The sequence below is a fragment of the Sciurus carolinensis genome, chromosome 12 (genome assembly GCF_902686445.1).
Source record: "Sciurus carolinensis chromosome 12, mSciCar1.2, whole genome shotgun sequence".
In the NCBI taxonomy this organism is placed as follows: domain Eukaryota; kingdom Metazoa; phylum Chordata; class Mammalia; order Rodentia; family Sciuridae; genus Sciurus; species Sciurus carolinensis.
In genome coordinates, this window is record NC_062224.1 from 73,636,032 (window position 1) to 73,651,180 (window position 15,149).

The 15,149-nt window shown below is 34.3% G+C and overlaps 1 protein-coding gene across 2 annotated transcripts in view; it reads right to left on the reverse strand.

Annotated features, from left to right (window-relative positions):
- The window catches only part of Kctd3 (potassium channel tetramerization domain containing 3), a 49,448-nt gene that overhangs the window by 20,435 nt on the left and 13,864 nt on the right, over nt 1-15,149 (reverse strand). For both annotated transcript variants that reach the window (XM_047521118.1, XM_047521117.1), the window contains exons 9-10: nt 13,905-14,095; nt 5,380-5,495 (exon numbers count right to left, since the gene is read on the reverse strand). In XM_047521118.1, the coding sequence (XP_047377074.1) occupies nt 5,380-5,495; nt 13,905-14,095 (307 nt within the window). The remainder of the gene's footprint in view (nt 1-5,379; nt 5,496-13,904; nt 14,096-15,149) is intronic.

The following is a 15,149-nucleotide window of genomic DNA, read 5'->3' on the forward strand; positions in this document are numbered from 1 at the left end:
CTCTTTTGCTTCTAAGTCCATAAAAACTGAGCTCGATTTCAGTAGGAATCAGTTCTATGGATGTCCTATGTGCTCTCTCTTGTGGAAGTGTCCCATTGGTTTCATGTTTTCATCTAGGAATATAACTAGTCCTAGGTGAGTTTCTCAAATTGGAGTTTTCATACCACAAAGGCAGAGTTTTGTGCTTTAATTCACATACTTGTACTCCTAATTTGAATATTTTGGTTTTGCTTTCTCATGGAAGGTCTTCCCAATCCAACCAAACACATGTAAAACTTTCTTCTTCTAAAATACTGAATAACATTTTCTCAGTCTTCTTTTCAGGAATTGAACTTTAAAACAATTCATATTTTTGCAAGATGCTCAATTTCTACTTTCCCATAAAGTGATGCCTGTTTTCGCTAAAATCCCACACCCTAGAGCTTTTATCTTGATACATGGTATGCAAGTGTGCATAAACAAAAACAACTTAAAATTTAGTATAAATACTATAGTTTTAATATTTGTATCCAGTATTTTTATATGCAGGAAGGGGAAAAACAAGCTTGTGTCAGCTAATTCAATTATCTTACTGTTAATTATAAGTAAATATAACATACTTAGGACAGTAGTCAGTATATAATAATAGATGCCTAAAAGTCAATCCTCTCCCCCACTGAATTGTGGGCTCAGAATTCCAATGTTCACCTTATTCCTATTCCTAACATGCAAGGGTTTGTAAACCTATTATCAACATTTAACAACACAACACTTCTTACATCAGTGCTGCAGATGCCTCATATTATGAGAGAAGCTAATCAAATGAGCCTTCCCAATTTTTGTCCAGTCTAACCCATCAGACTACAGAAATTCAATTCTTCAGACCCAATATTTCCTCCACAAACTCAGTCTCTACTGTTTGTTTAAAGGGTAGTCTATCAGCGAAATGACAAATTTAACTGAAGATCTCTAGTTCTCAAAATGGACACAGAGAGAGTTCTAATCCTTTATACTGGTTTTCTAGGATTAACTTCCCAAACTGTTTCGATATGAGAAAAAATATGCATAATTGATGTTTCTAAAACATGTCTAAACTCAAATGACTTGGTACATGATATCTAAAAGTTACTAAACTGCCATGTAATTTAGCATAGACTTAGATCTGACATCACTAGTGACTTTATTATTAATCTTTAGGTTAATTGTGTGAGTTCCTGTGTGTATATCATGTGAGTGAAGGGGGAATTAAAAAGGGAACAAGAAGATGAAATTTTTAATGTTTTTTCTTACCTAAATTAGATATAATGCTCAAAGTTTCATTAATAGTCTATTGAAATTATCTTCATAAGACATTGTTATAAAAACAAAAGTTTCACAACAGCTTTCAAGCTTAAGTACACAAACACACACACACACCCAGTTAAGTGGTTTATCTGACTCATATACTTCAAATCAATCTGGATTATACATCTAGAATAAAGAATGCAAGGCTTGTCTTGAGTACTCTCTGTGTTACTCACAGGCAGAATTACTGCTAAAGGTCAAATCAGAACCTATTCAGCTAGTGTTACAGCAGGCATGGGAGTCAGCCTGTGGTCACAATTGTCTGTTGAGATCTGTGTATCAGAAGCTGATATTTTATTACATTCCATCTCTGCAACGCACTATAAAGAAATTCAGTTAACTGGGTCATAAGGCTTGTTTGCTGCATGAATGCTCAACTTTCCCAAGGTCTTCCTGAAATATGTTAACAAATCTCCTTTGTCATATACAGTTTTTAATTCATGCATACACCAAGTAAGAAGCATCAGGTTATACATGGGATCAAAAAGTTTAAGGCTACATATTCACTTTGAGGACACTAGAACAGTTTTTTGGATTTCAGATACTAAAACCCTAATATGTAGCTTCAAAATGTTAGTAAAAAATAAAAAAGGCAATAAAGACGCATGCTCCTTCAGGAACCAAAAATATACTTTAACACTTTCATGGCAGATAATGTAATTTTTTTACCCAAGCCACTACAAACTCAAACTTGGCATAATTAGCAAACTAACCCACCTGAGAGAACTTCCATAAATCAGTAAAACTCACATTCCACTATAAAGAAATACCACCAGCTAAAGAATCCTTTTGATTAACTTCTCTCTACCATCTAGATTAGTCCCTTGGCTCATTATTTTTATGCTGACAACCATTATAATGCTGTGTCAATATGGAAGGTTCATTCTAGCTAATATTTTTTTTCCACAAATATGACTTCTATATCTTCACTGAAAATGAAACCTAATTTCCCCAGACTGTAATTCCTTTAATTGGAAATCAGTCATTCTCTCACCATCTCTCCAGTATCTCAGAGTTGTAAGTTCTCAAGAATGTTCCTTCATACCCTCAACTTTGATGGCACAACCCTGTTCAAAATGTGCCTTTCAGATCCACCTATTATCTTTACTAAGAATCTTGGTGCCTGTATTTGTTTACTTTTCTCCCATTCTCTAGTACTGTATATCCTGGCACTTAAATGTCCATACTTAAGCCCCTTATAGCTCCTTGACCCCAAATGCAATTATGGACATTCATCAGCATCCAGAGGGAACTGTTCCAAGACTCTAAGAATACCAACATTCTTGGATGCTCAAATATAAAATGTCTCAGTATTTACATATAGCTTACAAATATGCTCCCATATACTTTAATTCATCTCTAGGTTATATATTAAATAGCTGTTAAACTGTATCTTTTAGGAAAATGACAAGGAGAATCTCTGTACGTGTTTAATGCAGATGCAATTTTTCTTTTTTCAAAACTTTTAATCCATAGATGGTTGAATTTGTAGATGAAAAATCCATGGATGTTGAGGGTTGACTGTACTTCCATCTCTAATTCAGTTCAACAAGTTATTTAAATGGGCTCTATCACTGAGAACTACACCAACTCTAAAACTGTAAATTATTTCATTGACAATAACTTATCTCTCCAACCATTCTCATTTCTTTAAGAAAGTTATCAATCTGCTTATCTTTCCTTTAGTTCTTTACATCCCTGCATCCTTTTCTGCCTACCAAGCACTTCCTTATTACCATTTTTGATCTTACAATTTTAGTTACCTTGACATTTTCACATTTTGTCATTCCCTGGTGTGTGGAATTCATATTATTACAACTGTTATGATTTAGATATGAGGTGTTCCCCAAAACTTTGCATGTGAGACAAGACAAAAATCTTCAGAGGTGAAATAAGAGTTATAACTTAATCAGTTGATTAATCCACTTCAATGGATTAACTGGGTGGCAACTACAGGCAGGCAGAGTGTGGCTGAAGGAGACAGATCAATGGGGGCGAGCCTTTGGAATTTCTATTTTGTACCTGGTGAGCTTCCATGTTGTCTCTACTTCTGTGTTGCAATGCCCTTTCACCATTATGTTCTGCCTCATCTTAGGCCCAGAGCCATGGACTCAGCCATCTATGGACTGAGACCTCTAAAACCATGGCCCAGATTAATTTTCCCTCCTCTGTTGCTCATCAGGTATTTTGCTCACAGAAATGCAAAAGCCAACTAAGACAAACTCCAATCCTGAATCAAGTAAATACTGTTATTGTTGTTTTTTTCTCTTGCTTCTGTTCTCAGTTCTGAACACTAATGGAGAAAGTCTTATCACCCAAATCCACTGCAGATATACAATTTATTATCTATGTTCTCCTTGATAAATACATTTCTAACATGTTTCTTTTTATTCTTTTCTCATAAACTGTCACAGAGAAAGATGTGTCTCTACTCTCTACTGGGACAATCTCTCTGGCTACATTCCACACATTCCTGACTTTTGTGGAACCAGAAATCATCTCCATTCTTTCAATCTTCAGGAGTTTTCTCTGCAACTTCCCTCTCTGGCTATAAGCATGTGTAAGCTTCTCCAAGCCAAGAGAAAAAAATAAAATATAGCACTGAGCTGTTGCTGCTGCTTTTTTTCAATCTAGCCTTAATTATTGTCATTTTTGTTTTCTGTTTTTCTTTATCACGAAACTTCTTAAAAGATAATTCTGAATTTTCTGTCTCTAATCTTTTAGTTTTTCAGTTTTTGCAATCTGGCTCTTTCTCACCAAAACCTAATTAGCACATATTTTCAAATGATATCCTACTGCCCAAATGAATTTCCTTTCTCAACTGTTCCATGTGTTCCCCTTTGGGCCTTGGTCTTCTGTCCCTTTAAATACTAATGTTCCTCTAGAGTTTTAATTTTGACTTTTCTGCCCTTTTATATACCTTTCTCAGTGGAAAATGTTACCAATTCTTATCTTTTAAATTATCAAGGAGGTACTATGGATTTGACATATTTATTTCTAGCCCTTTCTTCTTTCTAAATTCCAAAGGAATATTCCCCACTATCCCCTGAACACCTGCACTTGGATGCCCCTAAGAATCACAAAGCAAACATATTTAATCCCTTTTTTTTATTTCTCACATTACTCACCAGCATGTTTCTCTTCCTATGTTCTCTATCAATTTAAAATATTACTAGCTACTCAATTGTCAAAACTGAAAAAACCAAACTAGAAATAACACCTTTCTTTTTCCACATGAACCATATTTTGGTCCTGTCATTTTGGGAAGGTCTATGAAATGTTTTTCAAACAGACTCATCTTTGCATCTCTGTGACCACTGTCATTAGCTGGGGCTCTGAATCTTTTGCAGTATTCCTGTAGTAGATTCCCCCTGGTTTCCAGTTCATCTTCCATTTTAGCTACGAGTGTTGTCTTTCTAAAACATGGATTCCTCTGGAGAACCCATAAGTTTTTCTTTTTTCTTCAGAGTTATGTAGAAACCATTTTTTTAGTCTTATCTCCTAACTCCTCTAAGTACTTCAGAATATTTAGCCTACTATTTTCTCTGAACAGGTCATATATTTTCTTTCTTTTTTTTTGGTACTGGGAACTGAACCTAGAGGTGCTCCACCACTGAGCTACATCCCTAGTCATTTTTATTTTTTGTTTTGAGACAGGGTGTCACTAAATTGCTGAGGCTGGCCTCAAACTTGCCACTCTTCTGCCTCAGTCATGAACCTCTGGGATTATAGGCATGCATCACCATGCCTGGCAGATCATGTGCTTTCATGTAGATCTGTGCTTCCACACAAAAAATGATGTTTGTCTGGACTACCATGTCTACAGCACAAAATGTAAAAAGATTTCAAGGAAAAGAAGAAATGCCAAGCTACAGTTAAAAACTATTCATTTTACAAATTAACATATTCCTTAAAAAAGTTAAATTGGTATCTAGAAACATCTAAATATGTTCAATATTACGTATAATAAAAAACAGTATTTATTCTAAAAGGAAAAACCAGATGCATGACTCAGAAATATTTTCATTTCTGTAATGAGCTTCAATTAAAACTAACCTGCCAGTGCTGAGTGACAGCATTCCACACTCCTACTTTCCCTGTGTGACTTGTGGCCACCAACTGGTTACCAATAAAGAAGAGGGCATCTACAGGAACACCAAGGCTGAACACTCCTTAAATGACAGAATAAATAAAAGAGGTTAACCAGTGACCATGTTGACAATTAGCCAAAACCTAGATTTAAAACATCTTAAATGAGACTAATTTAAACCTATTCTCCTTTATATAAATTATGTGCTAGAATCAGAGATCAGAAACATAAACCTGATAAGCTCTTAAGAAGTTTACAGAACTCCTAAAGCAAAGTATGTTCCAAGGCATCTCACACTGATACAACGTCTTGTTATGTGAATCTGTGGTTCTAGTTTCTAGCTGATCATCAAAATATTTTGGCACAGTTAAAGTGAACAAAATAAAAAGGATCTTGAGATCCATGCTGGACCCAATAAATCAGAAACCCCACAGCATTTTTATATCTACAGGAAATTTAAATACAGCTTGCTCATGGATCTGATATTTGGGAACCAATGATCTGAACAAAATCCTGGCAATCTCAATATCCAGAATTTATCCGAAAATCTGGAAATAATAAAAAGAAAAAAAAAAAAAAAAAAACTCTCATAAGTCACACTATACTCAAACATTCAGGCCTTTCACACTCAACACTTATTTTAAACCCTATTTCCCAGCATTTCAATCTCAATTTAATTAGTTTTAAGGACATTATATTAGGCCTTGGGATTAAAAAAATACAAGACTAGATATTATTAGGAACTTAGAGTGTAGTGGAGAGAAAACTGCAAATAACCAATTACAATTCAAAAATAATAGACAGATACAGAGGGTGCAGTAAAATCCAGAAGATTAAAAGAGGGTAGGTAAAGGGTTTGAGAATATATCTTAGAAAAGAAGCCATGAGGTTGGTTTGTAAAAAGGTTTATAGAAGTTCAACAAATGAGGTGACTGGGAATGGATGTAAGTCCAAGAAATATGAGGGAAGGGAAGAGGGAGTATAGGTGAGGGAAGCTGTAAGGAGTAAATATTCCACATTAATATCAAAAGAGAAGAGAATGCCTAAGCAAAGAATTCTAAGCTCACTTTGGAATTGCATTTATGGCCCTATACAGTGTCTGTGTTTAGTAAAGCACTACACTAGTGTCAGGAGAATCTGGGTTAGAATCCTGGCTCTGAAAGTACCTATGTGAGCCACCTTTCTGATTCGTTCTTACTTCACCTACAAAACAGAGTCTAAGCTAAATGTCTCAATACCATTTCACCTTGAAAATGCTCCTAATCCAATTCTAGTGCTTAAAAATTATTACCTTATCTGAAAGGCAGTTATGAGAAATATCTTTTTATTTAATAATGCTTGAAAACAAGTCTCACCTACAAAATATTATTTTATGTCTTTAAGCTATTTTAAATAGTATCAGTTTATTTTAAAAAGTGTGTCAATATGAATAATTTTCTTAGCATTTAGCTGAGGAAAACAAAGATACAGAAGGCCCTCCAATGGTCAGGCCAGCAGATCAGTGGTAGCATGCAAAAGGCCCTCAGGTGCTGTTACCAGTACTGCAAAAATTAATTTTTAAAAAAGGTCTTAAAGAAATCACTAGAAAAAAATTTAAATACGACTGCAATGCACTTTAAAAGACTAAGCTAGAAAAGATTACTGCCTTCTTTCAAATCTTACTTCAGTGCTAGGTAGTCTCTTTTTTGTTCAAGACTGCACTATATACAAGTGGCAATCAAAATCTTGAAAATTCTTAATTTTTGAAAAAGCAATCTAGCAGGAAGAAAGATAACATACTAGACAAAAAGGAAAACAAAACAATAGACTGGAAAGTACTAGGAATATTTTCTACATATTTTTAAATTGTATGTATAAAGACATATTTACATAAACATACACACGAATATATCACCTCAGTCCAACCAGACAACCTAAAGACAGAACAAAATAAAACTCACACACAAAAAAAACTAATTGGCCCTCTGATCAGAATTGGTTAAAAAATAAACAAAGGCTAATTGGCCCTCTGATCAGAATTGGTTAAAAAATAAACCTCCAAAGCAGAAAGTAATTATCTTACATTATATACAGTTTTAGGGATTATCACATAATGGGACTTTAATTTTGATGCCAAACAATTTTTCAAAACAAGTGAAGCTAACTATATTCAGTCCTATGATCTATGTAAAAGGCAAAAAAAAAAAAAACCAAAAAAAAAAAAAAAAACCACCAACTAACACTACTTTAGAGACGGATGAGGTTCTGGGAAATCAAGGAAGATATTCTTAATGGTCTCATGAAATTTAAAGTGTCACTCCTACTTAGACTCAACAATCCTGATCACTTCCATAGGTAAGAGACAGAAGCATAAATAATGACAAGTTCCTGTCTTAAGGGGTCTGCTCAGTAAAACATTGCTTACAGCAGCAATCCAGAAGTGCTGTTATAATGAAGGGAGTTCAGCCTCTGGGAGAGCTCTATTGTGGATCCACCAGCCCTGCTTTTTTTTTTTTTTTTTTTTTGAGTGGTGTTGTCAAGTAACAACAAATGGCTTCTTTTATAAGGCATGAACAAATTACTATTATACTATCTCACAACATTGTTACCTATCACAATATCCTTTGAAAATAAAGCTGAAATAAAATCTCCTCACTATTGCTATGTTAGAAATTACAATTTGAAAAATAAAAAATAAAATTATAACTGTTCTCCTCTCTGTATAATTACAAGGGCATTATAATTTCAAAAGTTTAATATTAAAATTTATTTTCTGAGGTTGACAGGTAGGATTTATGCCATCAATCATGATAGAATAAATTGTACCCAATCATTCCCCACTTGGAAGCACACAATCAAAACTGGACAATATACATTAGCCACTGTTTTTAGGCACTGGACAACAGGTACTTGAGAGATGGGAAACCCAAGAAAAGCACAGGAAACTGTGCCAGGAAAGAAGGCTGCATAGGGGTTTCCCTAAGGTCCTGGCTCCCTATTACCACCAAACTGCAACAGGTCAGGGTGAGAATGCCAACAACAAAAGAAAAGGGCTGCTACAGAAAGGACTGAGAACTACAGGAGATCTCAGAGGTCATATGTGAGTATATGAAGTAGTTACAGCTCAATGAAAGTGGTTAACCTTTGCTGAACACCTCACTCAGTTAACACTGCAGAAAGGTAACTTTTTTAAAAATTAAGAATAAAGATTAAAGAATCTACCTACCCCAAAGCACCAAAAAACAAAAACAAAACAAGCAAATAAACAAAGTCTAACAGGATCAAGACAATCCTACCACAATGTAACTGCTTGCCAGAACAAAACCCACATCTCTTAAAGGCAGCATAATCCATAACCCCTACATAATATATCAGGCACATGTCCAACACATATTCAAAATATCCTAAACATGTGAAGAGTCAAGAAAACGTGACCCCCCCAAAAAAAAACCACAAGATGACTTGGATATTGGAATTAGCAGACAAAAGCTTTAATCAAGTCAGTATATGAGTGTTAGATTTAACAAAGATCGAACATAATGAGCAAAAAAGATGAATCTTAGCAGAAAAACAAACTATAAAATGGAATTTAAGGAGTAATTCTACAACTAAAAAGTCTACTCTTTCAAATATATACTCACTAGAAGGGATTAATTACAAATTGATTACTGCAGAAAAGGGGCAAAAGACACTAAAAGCAGATAAATACAGTGTATCTAGACTGAGAATGGAGAAAGATGACACTAGCGGTGGGGCTGGGAGCTTCACTGACCTGTAGGCCAATATGAAATGTTCTAACATCAGTTTCCAAAGGAGGAGGCTGGAAGAAGGAAGATAAATGGGGAAGAATACAGAACTCCTTCAGTTTTGTCAACCAAAAATGTCTCCAGATATTTCAAAATGTCCTCTTGTGGACACCATTATCACTAGTTGAGAACCACTAATCTAGAATATATAAATAATGCTTGGAAATCAATAGTAGGATAACAACTTCACAGAAAAGGAGGTCAATATTTTATAAGACATTTCTCAGAAAACACAAATGGTCATAAGTACATGAAAAGGTGCTGAGTATCATTGGTTATCAGGAAAATGTAATTAAAACTACCATTAAAATCAGAATTAGAGCATGACTGTATGCTGATGAAAATGATTCAACCAAGTTGGAAGTTTTTATGTGATAGAAGAGACAGTGGGGATAACTACTAGAACAATGTCCTTGAGTAGATGAGAGGAGTTAGAACCTAGTGTGCAGTGGGAGAAGCTGGTCTTAGATAAGAGCAAAGACAATTTAACCACAGTAACAAATGGCACAATGGAGACTGTAAGCACAAATACACATAGATGAGCAGACATAATACTAAGAACTTATAAGCAAAATCTTTTTTGATTTTCTCAGTATGAAAAGAGAAGCTGTTGACAAAGGAAGAAAGCGAACAGTATAAAATTGTTATCTACGAGAGTAACAGAGAATTGACAAGAATAATACAAGATTCCTGGGTAGTTTTAAAGGCCCACTGACACTACTGCTTTGTGTGTCCCACATGCCCCTTTCTTTTTCCCAGTTATATTTAGCCATGGAGATGGAAAGGTACATCTGGCCAGGGTTGGGTTTTTTGGGTTAAGTAAAGTAAAAAGAAAGAGGCAAGAAATCTGAGGCTCTATGCTAGACAGTAACTATAATGACAGATTGCAGACTAATTAAAAGGGAAGTGATGATTGAAGAGATCCCACTGGAGTTAAAGGATTTTTACAATGGAGAACCAGAGCTAATAACTTTAGTATTTTGTGTGTGTGTGTGGTACTGGGGATTGAACCCAAGCACTCTGCCAACTGAGCTATATCCCCAAAGAGCTAATAACTTCAAAGGAGGGAAGGACAGTGAAGCAAAGGGCAGGTGGAGACTACACTAAGCGTAGCTACAGATAGTATGAAACTCAAAACCAGGAAACCGGGAAAGAAAGTTAGAGAGAATGGTCTAGAACAGTGATTTTCAAAATGTGGTCTGAGAAATATTGTTCCCTGAAACCCTTTCCAGAAATGTGAGAAGTCAAGACTTTTTTTCATGGTAATATTAAATAATTATTTGTCTTGTCTTACTCTTATTTTCTAAGAATGTATGGAATTTCCCAGAGGCCACATGACATGTGACAAGGTCACCATTACAACATCTAACAGAATCTATACATGTATTTTTATTTTTTCTAGAATTATCTATGAAAGCACATTTAGAATGTAACTTTGTTCTAAATACTTCTCCTGTGCTTTTACTATCTATCTTTAGTTTTACCTGTCAATCTCTGCAACCTCATTATCATCTAATGCATTGTTATTTTGAAATCCAAGTTTCCTTGCACCCACAAAGAAACGCAAGAAATAAGCACAGTCGTAGCTGCATAATTTGATACATTTCTCAGAATAAATCCTCACTGTTCAGTGATTCATGAGGTATATAATGATATTGTGATCTTTAATATTAGTATAAAAATGTTCTGAAACTTTTCTAAATTTTTACCTAAAACTGTTTAAAATATTTTGTCTTTTAAAACCTAGTTTTAATATATATTCTTAAATTATTGCTTAAAATAGGAAAATCAGAATATTCACCTGCTTGACCCATAGCTGCACAATTTTAATCTAAAGACTTAACAAAGAAATAAACATGACATATCAGAATAGATTCAGAGAAGGAAGGACTCTAAAAAACTGGGCAAGCTGGGCGTGGTGTCACACTCCTGTAATCTCAGTAGCTTGAGAGGTTGAGGCAGGAAGACTGCAAGTTCCAAGTCAGCCTCAGCAATTTAGTGAGACACTGTCTCAAAATAAAAAATGAAAATAAAAAGGGCTGAGGATATGGTTCAGTGGTTAAGCACCCCTGTGGTCAATCCCTGGTACAAATAAAACAAAAACTGAGCAAAATTATATATAAAAGTTTTAAATATAAAAACTATCTTTCTTTCAACTTTACAGATAGTAATACCTTAGTCTTATTGTATCTTATGCAACGGAACACCTGAATAGCTTGTGTAAGTTATAGGTTCACTGAGGCCACACATTTAGAGTTTAGGGAAAGAAACTAAGCATTTTAAGTGAACACATCAAAAACTTTAAAATCCAGAAAATTATTTGCTATAGACTTTCAAATTAGAATTGGAAAAGCCAGTGAAATATCTTACAGTGTAAGTTATGGCATGACCCTGGCTGGAGAAACGTCACCCACCTATTACTGGGAGACTAGTAAAATCTTGAACAAATGACAATGTTCCATGACAAAGCTCAAGACGAAAAGTCAGTCTAAGAAATCACAGCACTGCCACTTTTCAATGATACCAAATACCTCAAAAAAAATCCTGGAAGAGGCAATATCTCATCTGCAGAATTTTATCTGTGTCTTACAAACAGAAGCATATAGACCTTATGTTTTGTTTGTATTCACCTGGTATCAGTGTCAACTAATCATTAAAGATCTTTTATATGAACACAAAATACAAGCGGTGCTGAAATATTCAAAGTGTTGAAAACTTATGAATCTCATGGTTTATTCTAAAACATCTGTTTAAAATTTAATATTTTGTCTTTAAAAACCTAGTTGATGTTTTCACTGATGATGCAAAGTAATGCTGGGTTAAAAACAACAGGCACCCTAGAATAAATGAAGGCAGTGGCACTGAACTGTACTAGCGGTCATTAAAATCTCTGCCACAAACTTTCATGGAAAGAAAAAAAGTCCAGTTTAACTCATGAATGTCCTTTCTAAAGCAGTGAAAACTTGTACTGATTAAATCTCAATTTTAAATATATGACTTTTCAACATTCTGTAGAACTAAGAACTATATCTGCATCAAGGAAAAACTTCATAATTATGGAACTGAGAGTGATACTACCTGCTTTTTTACACTGAATACAATTTTTATTTGAAATAATTAATAACTATAGCTATTCAGATATGGGTATTAGCACATTCCTCAAAAATAAACAAAGTAAGCCTATTATTTCAAGGAAAAGAAATGACATTTGTTAGCAATGATAAAAATTCCAAAGTATCAAGTAAATGTTAGTACTTCTCTGAACTTTACCATACAATGTGTGACAACTTCCCAGAGTTCAGGTATGTGATCATTGATGACCTTAAGGACTGCATATTTTTGACACTGTACAGTGACAGATATCAACATATGGAAGGTCTACATAAATCAAACATTTTCCAAGTGACCAAGAAACAATGTATAAAATCAGGTATGATTAAAAGATTCAAAGTATGAAACAGACTGATGGGCTTTAATTTAATAGAATATGGAAAGTGAGGTGATTATGATTTCAGAATTTTGGAATAGGATCTAAGAATATTCAAAATTGTCTGAAAAGATAATAAAAATGTGTTTTTTCTAACTATATGTATGTAAGGCCTATCTTTATACACTTCAATCAAAACAATGTATTGGCAGGTGCAGTGGTATACTCCTGTAATGCCAGCAACTCAGAAAGCTGAGGCAGGAGGAGTACAGGTATGAAGCCAGCAAGTAACTTAGCAAGAAATTAGCAACTTAGTGAAATTCTGTCTCAAAATTAATAATTTAAAAAATGGACTGGGGATATAAACTCAGTGGTAAAACACCCCTTCATTCCATATCCAGTGCCAAAAAAAAAAAAAAAAAAAAAAAAGTTAACATGGCATATTCAATGCAGAAATATGTATCAAAATTTAAAGACATTACAGAGGTTGATAAGGTTATAAACCAAGCTAGACACAGTGGTACACAACTAAAATCCCAGCACTCAAGAAGCCAAGGCAAGTCTAAAGACAAGCAAGGTAGCTAAACAATATCCTCTCAAAATAAAGGGGATAGGGAATGTAATTCAGTGATAGAACATACCTGAAATCCATCCCCAATATACCAAAATAAACACACAAACCAAAGCCATTCTCCTCACAAAATTTTGTTTTTGGAAAAGTTATTTTTCATTAAAAATGTTACATATATTATCACACTGGGATATACTACTGTTATTTTAATATTTATAAATTCTTAGTTTTAATTTCTAATATATTAAATATTGATAAATGATATTCTATACAAAGACTTTTTGTGGTCCTGAACAACTTTCTAAGAGCTTGATAGGATTCTGAGAACATAAAAATTCAGAATTTCTGGTCTACAAGTAGCAATGATGAGTAAGAAAGTAATTTACTTCATCTTCAAGACCAGTGGCATGACAAGGTAGGAAAAAAACAGCTACAATGGAGTGGAACTCAGGAAAAACAACATTCTCATAATGCAGCCAGGTTTCAGTTAGAGCAAAAAGATGCTCCCCTCTTTTCTAAAACATCAAATTTTTCTCCCTCTTTACCAGATCACACTGAGTAGTCCTTTTACTACTGGACCCTGGAAAAATGGTGAAGCAGTTCTAGCTAACAAAGAGTATAGATAAGTTTTCATATCTAGGGTCAATACCTCCTCTAATTCAAAATATTACATACATCAGTAAAATGCAACATGAACAAGTCTCCTACCAATTTCACTTCCACTTCCCCCATCCTGAACACTCCACAGGATGATGCTGCTCTCCGAGGCAACAGCAACCATTTTGTCTTTGTCTCCATGTGGACCTCCAACTACTTTTGCATTTAGAGCCACTCGTTCAATAGTCCAGTCTAAATACGGGCTTGTAAACACTTGTTGCCATCCTGAAGATTCTTTGATTCTGTTACGAGACAACAGACTCATAAGGTAGAATCAATAGCAGTGAAACAAACAAATGGACCAATCAATGTACCAAAAAAGGAGATATTAACCACAGCCACAATCCCATCTTTATATTTGTAAAATAAAAAAATGTTTCTGAAATACCAGACTATTATCCCTAATGGATCTCATATCTATATATTTAGGACATATAACCACTTAAAAAGAGATTAGAGGTCTATATTTCACTAAAGAAAAATTTAAGGAAGTCCTCCAAATCACTCTGAAAACATTTTTTTTAAAAGTTGTTTTATCTTTTCTTTTTTCCCCACAAAAAAGAACTATTATCATTTTCTATGAGTAGAAATGGTCAACAAAAATCAAAACTTTAAAACTACTATCATCCCTTTGAGTTAATCAGGCTTTTTTTTTTTTTTGCTGCCATTACTAACTGAAATGTCATGAACTGAAGCTATATTGTTCTTTCTACTTCAGATGACAGTCTGATAAAGCAAACTAAGACAAGAAAGTGTACCACACACATTCTAATACCCCAAGATTTAAATGAACCAAGAGGGAGGCTTTGAAAACACCTGCTAACTGGTTCTTGATGGTCTACTTTTATAGGACTATTGATTCCCCCAGATGTAAACTAATGTATTCTTTAACATTTAATTTCTCCCTGATAAACACCTAGTAACTTTTAATATTTTTTCCCTGTCCTATCTGAATTTGTCTTTCCAACATATATTCTATGTGATTATATAGCAAGCCTTCACACATTTAGAGCCTAAAATTAGTTACGTGATCATGATAATGACTTGAATAATTAAATACCTATTTTTAAATTAAATACCTATTTTTTAAAGTAACACTAAAAAATAATGCAAACACAACTGCCATCTTCTTTTTGTCCTACTTAAAGAAACTAAACAGAAGATGGAGGGGAAAAAAGTTCCCTTACATACCACCTGACATATTTGTGAAAATCAAAAAGGAGTTTGGGGACACAGCTTAATGCCAGAGTACTTAGTACGCACAAAGCCCATGGGTTGAATCCTTAGCTAAAAACA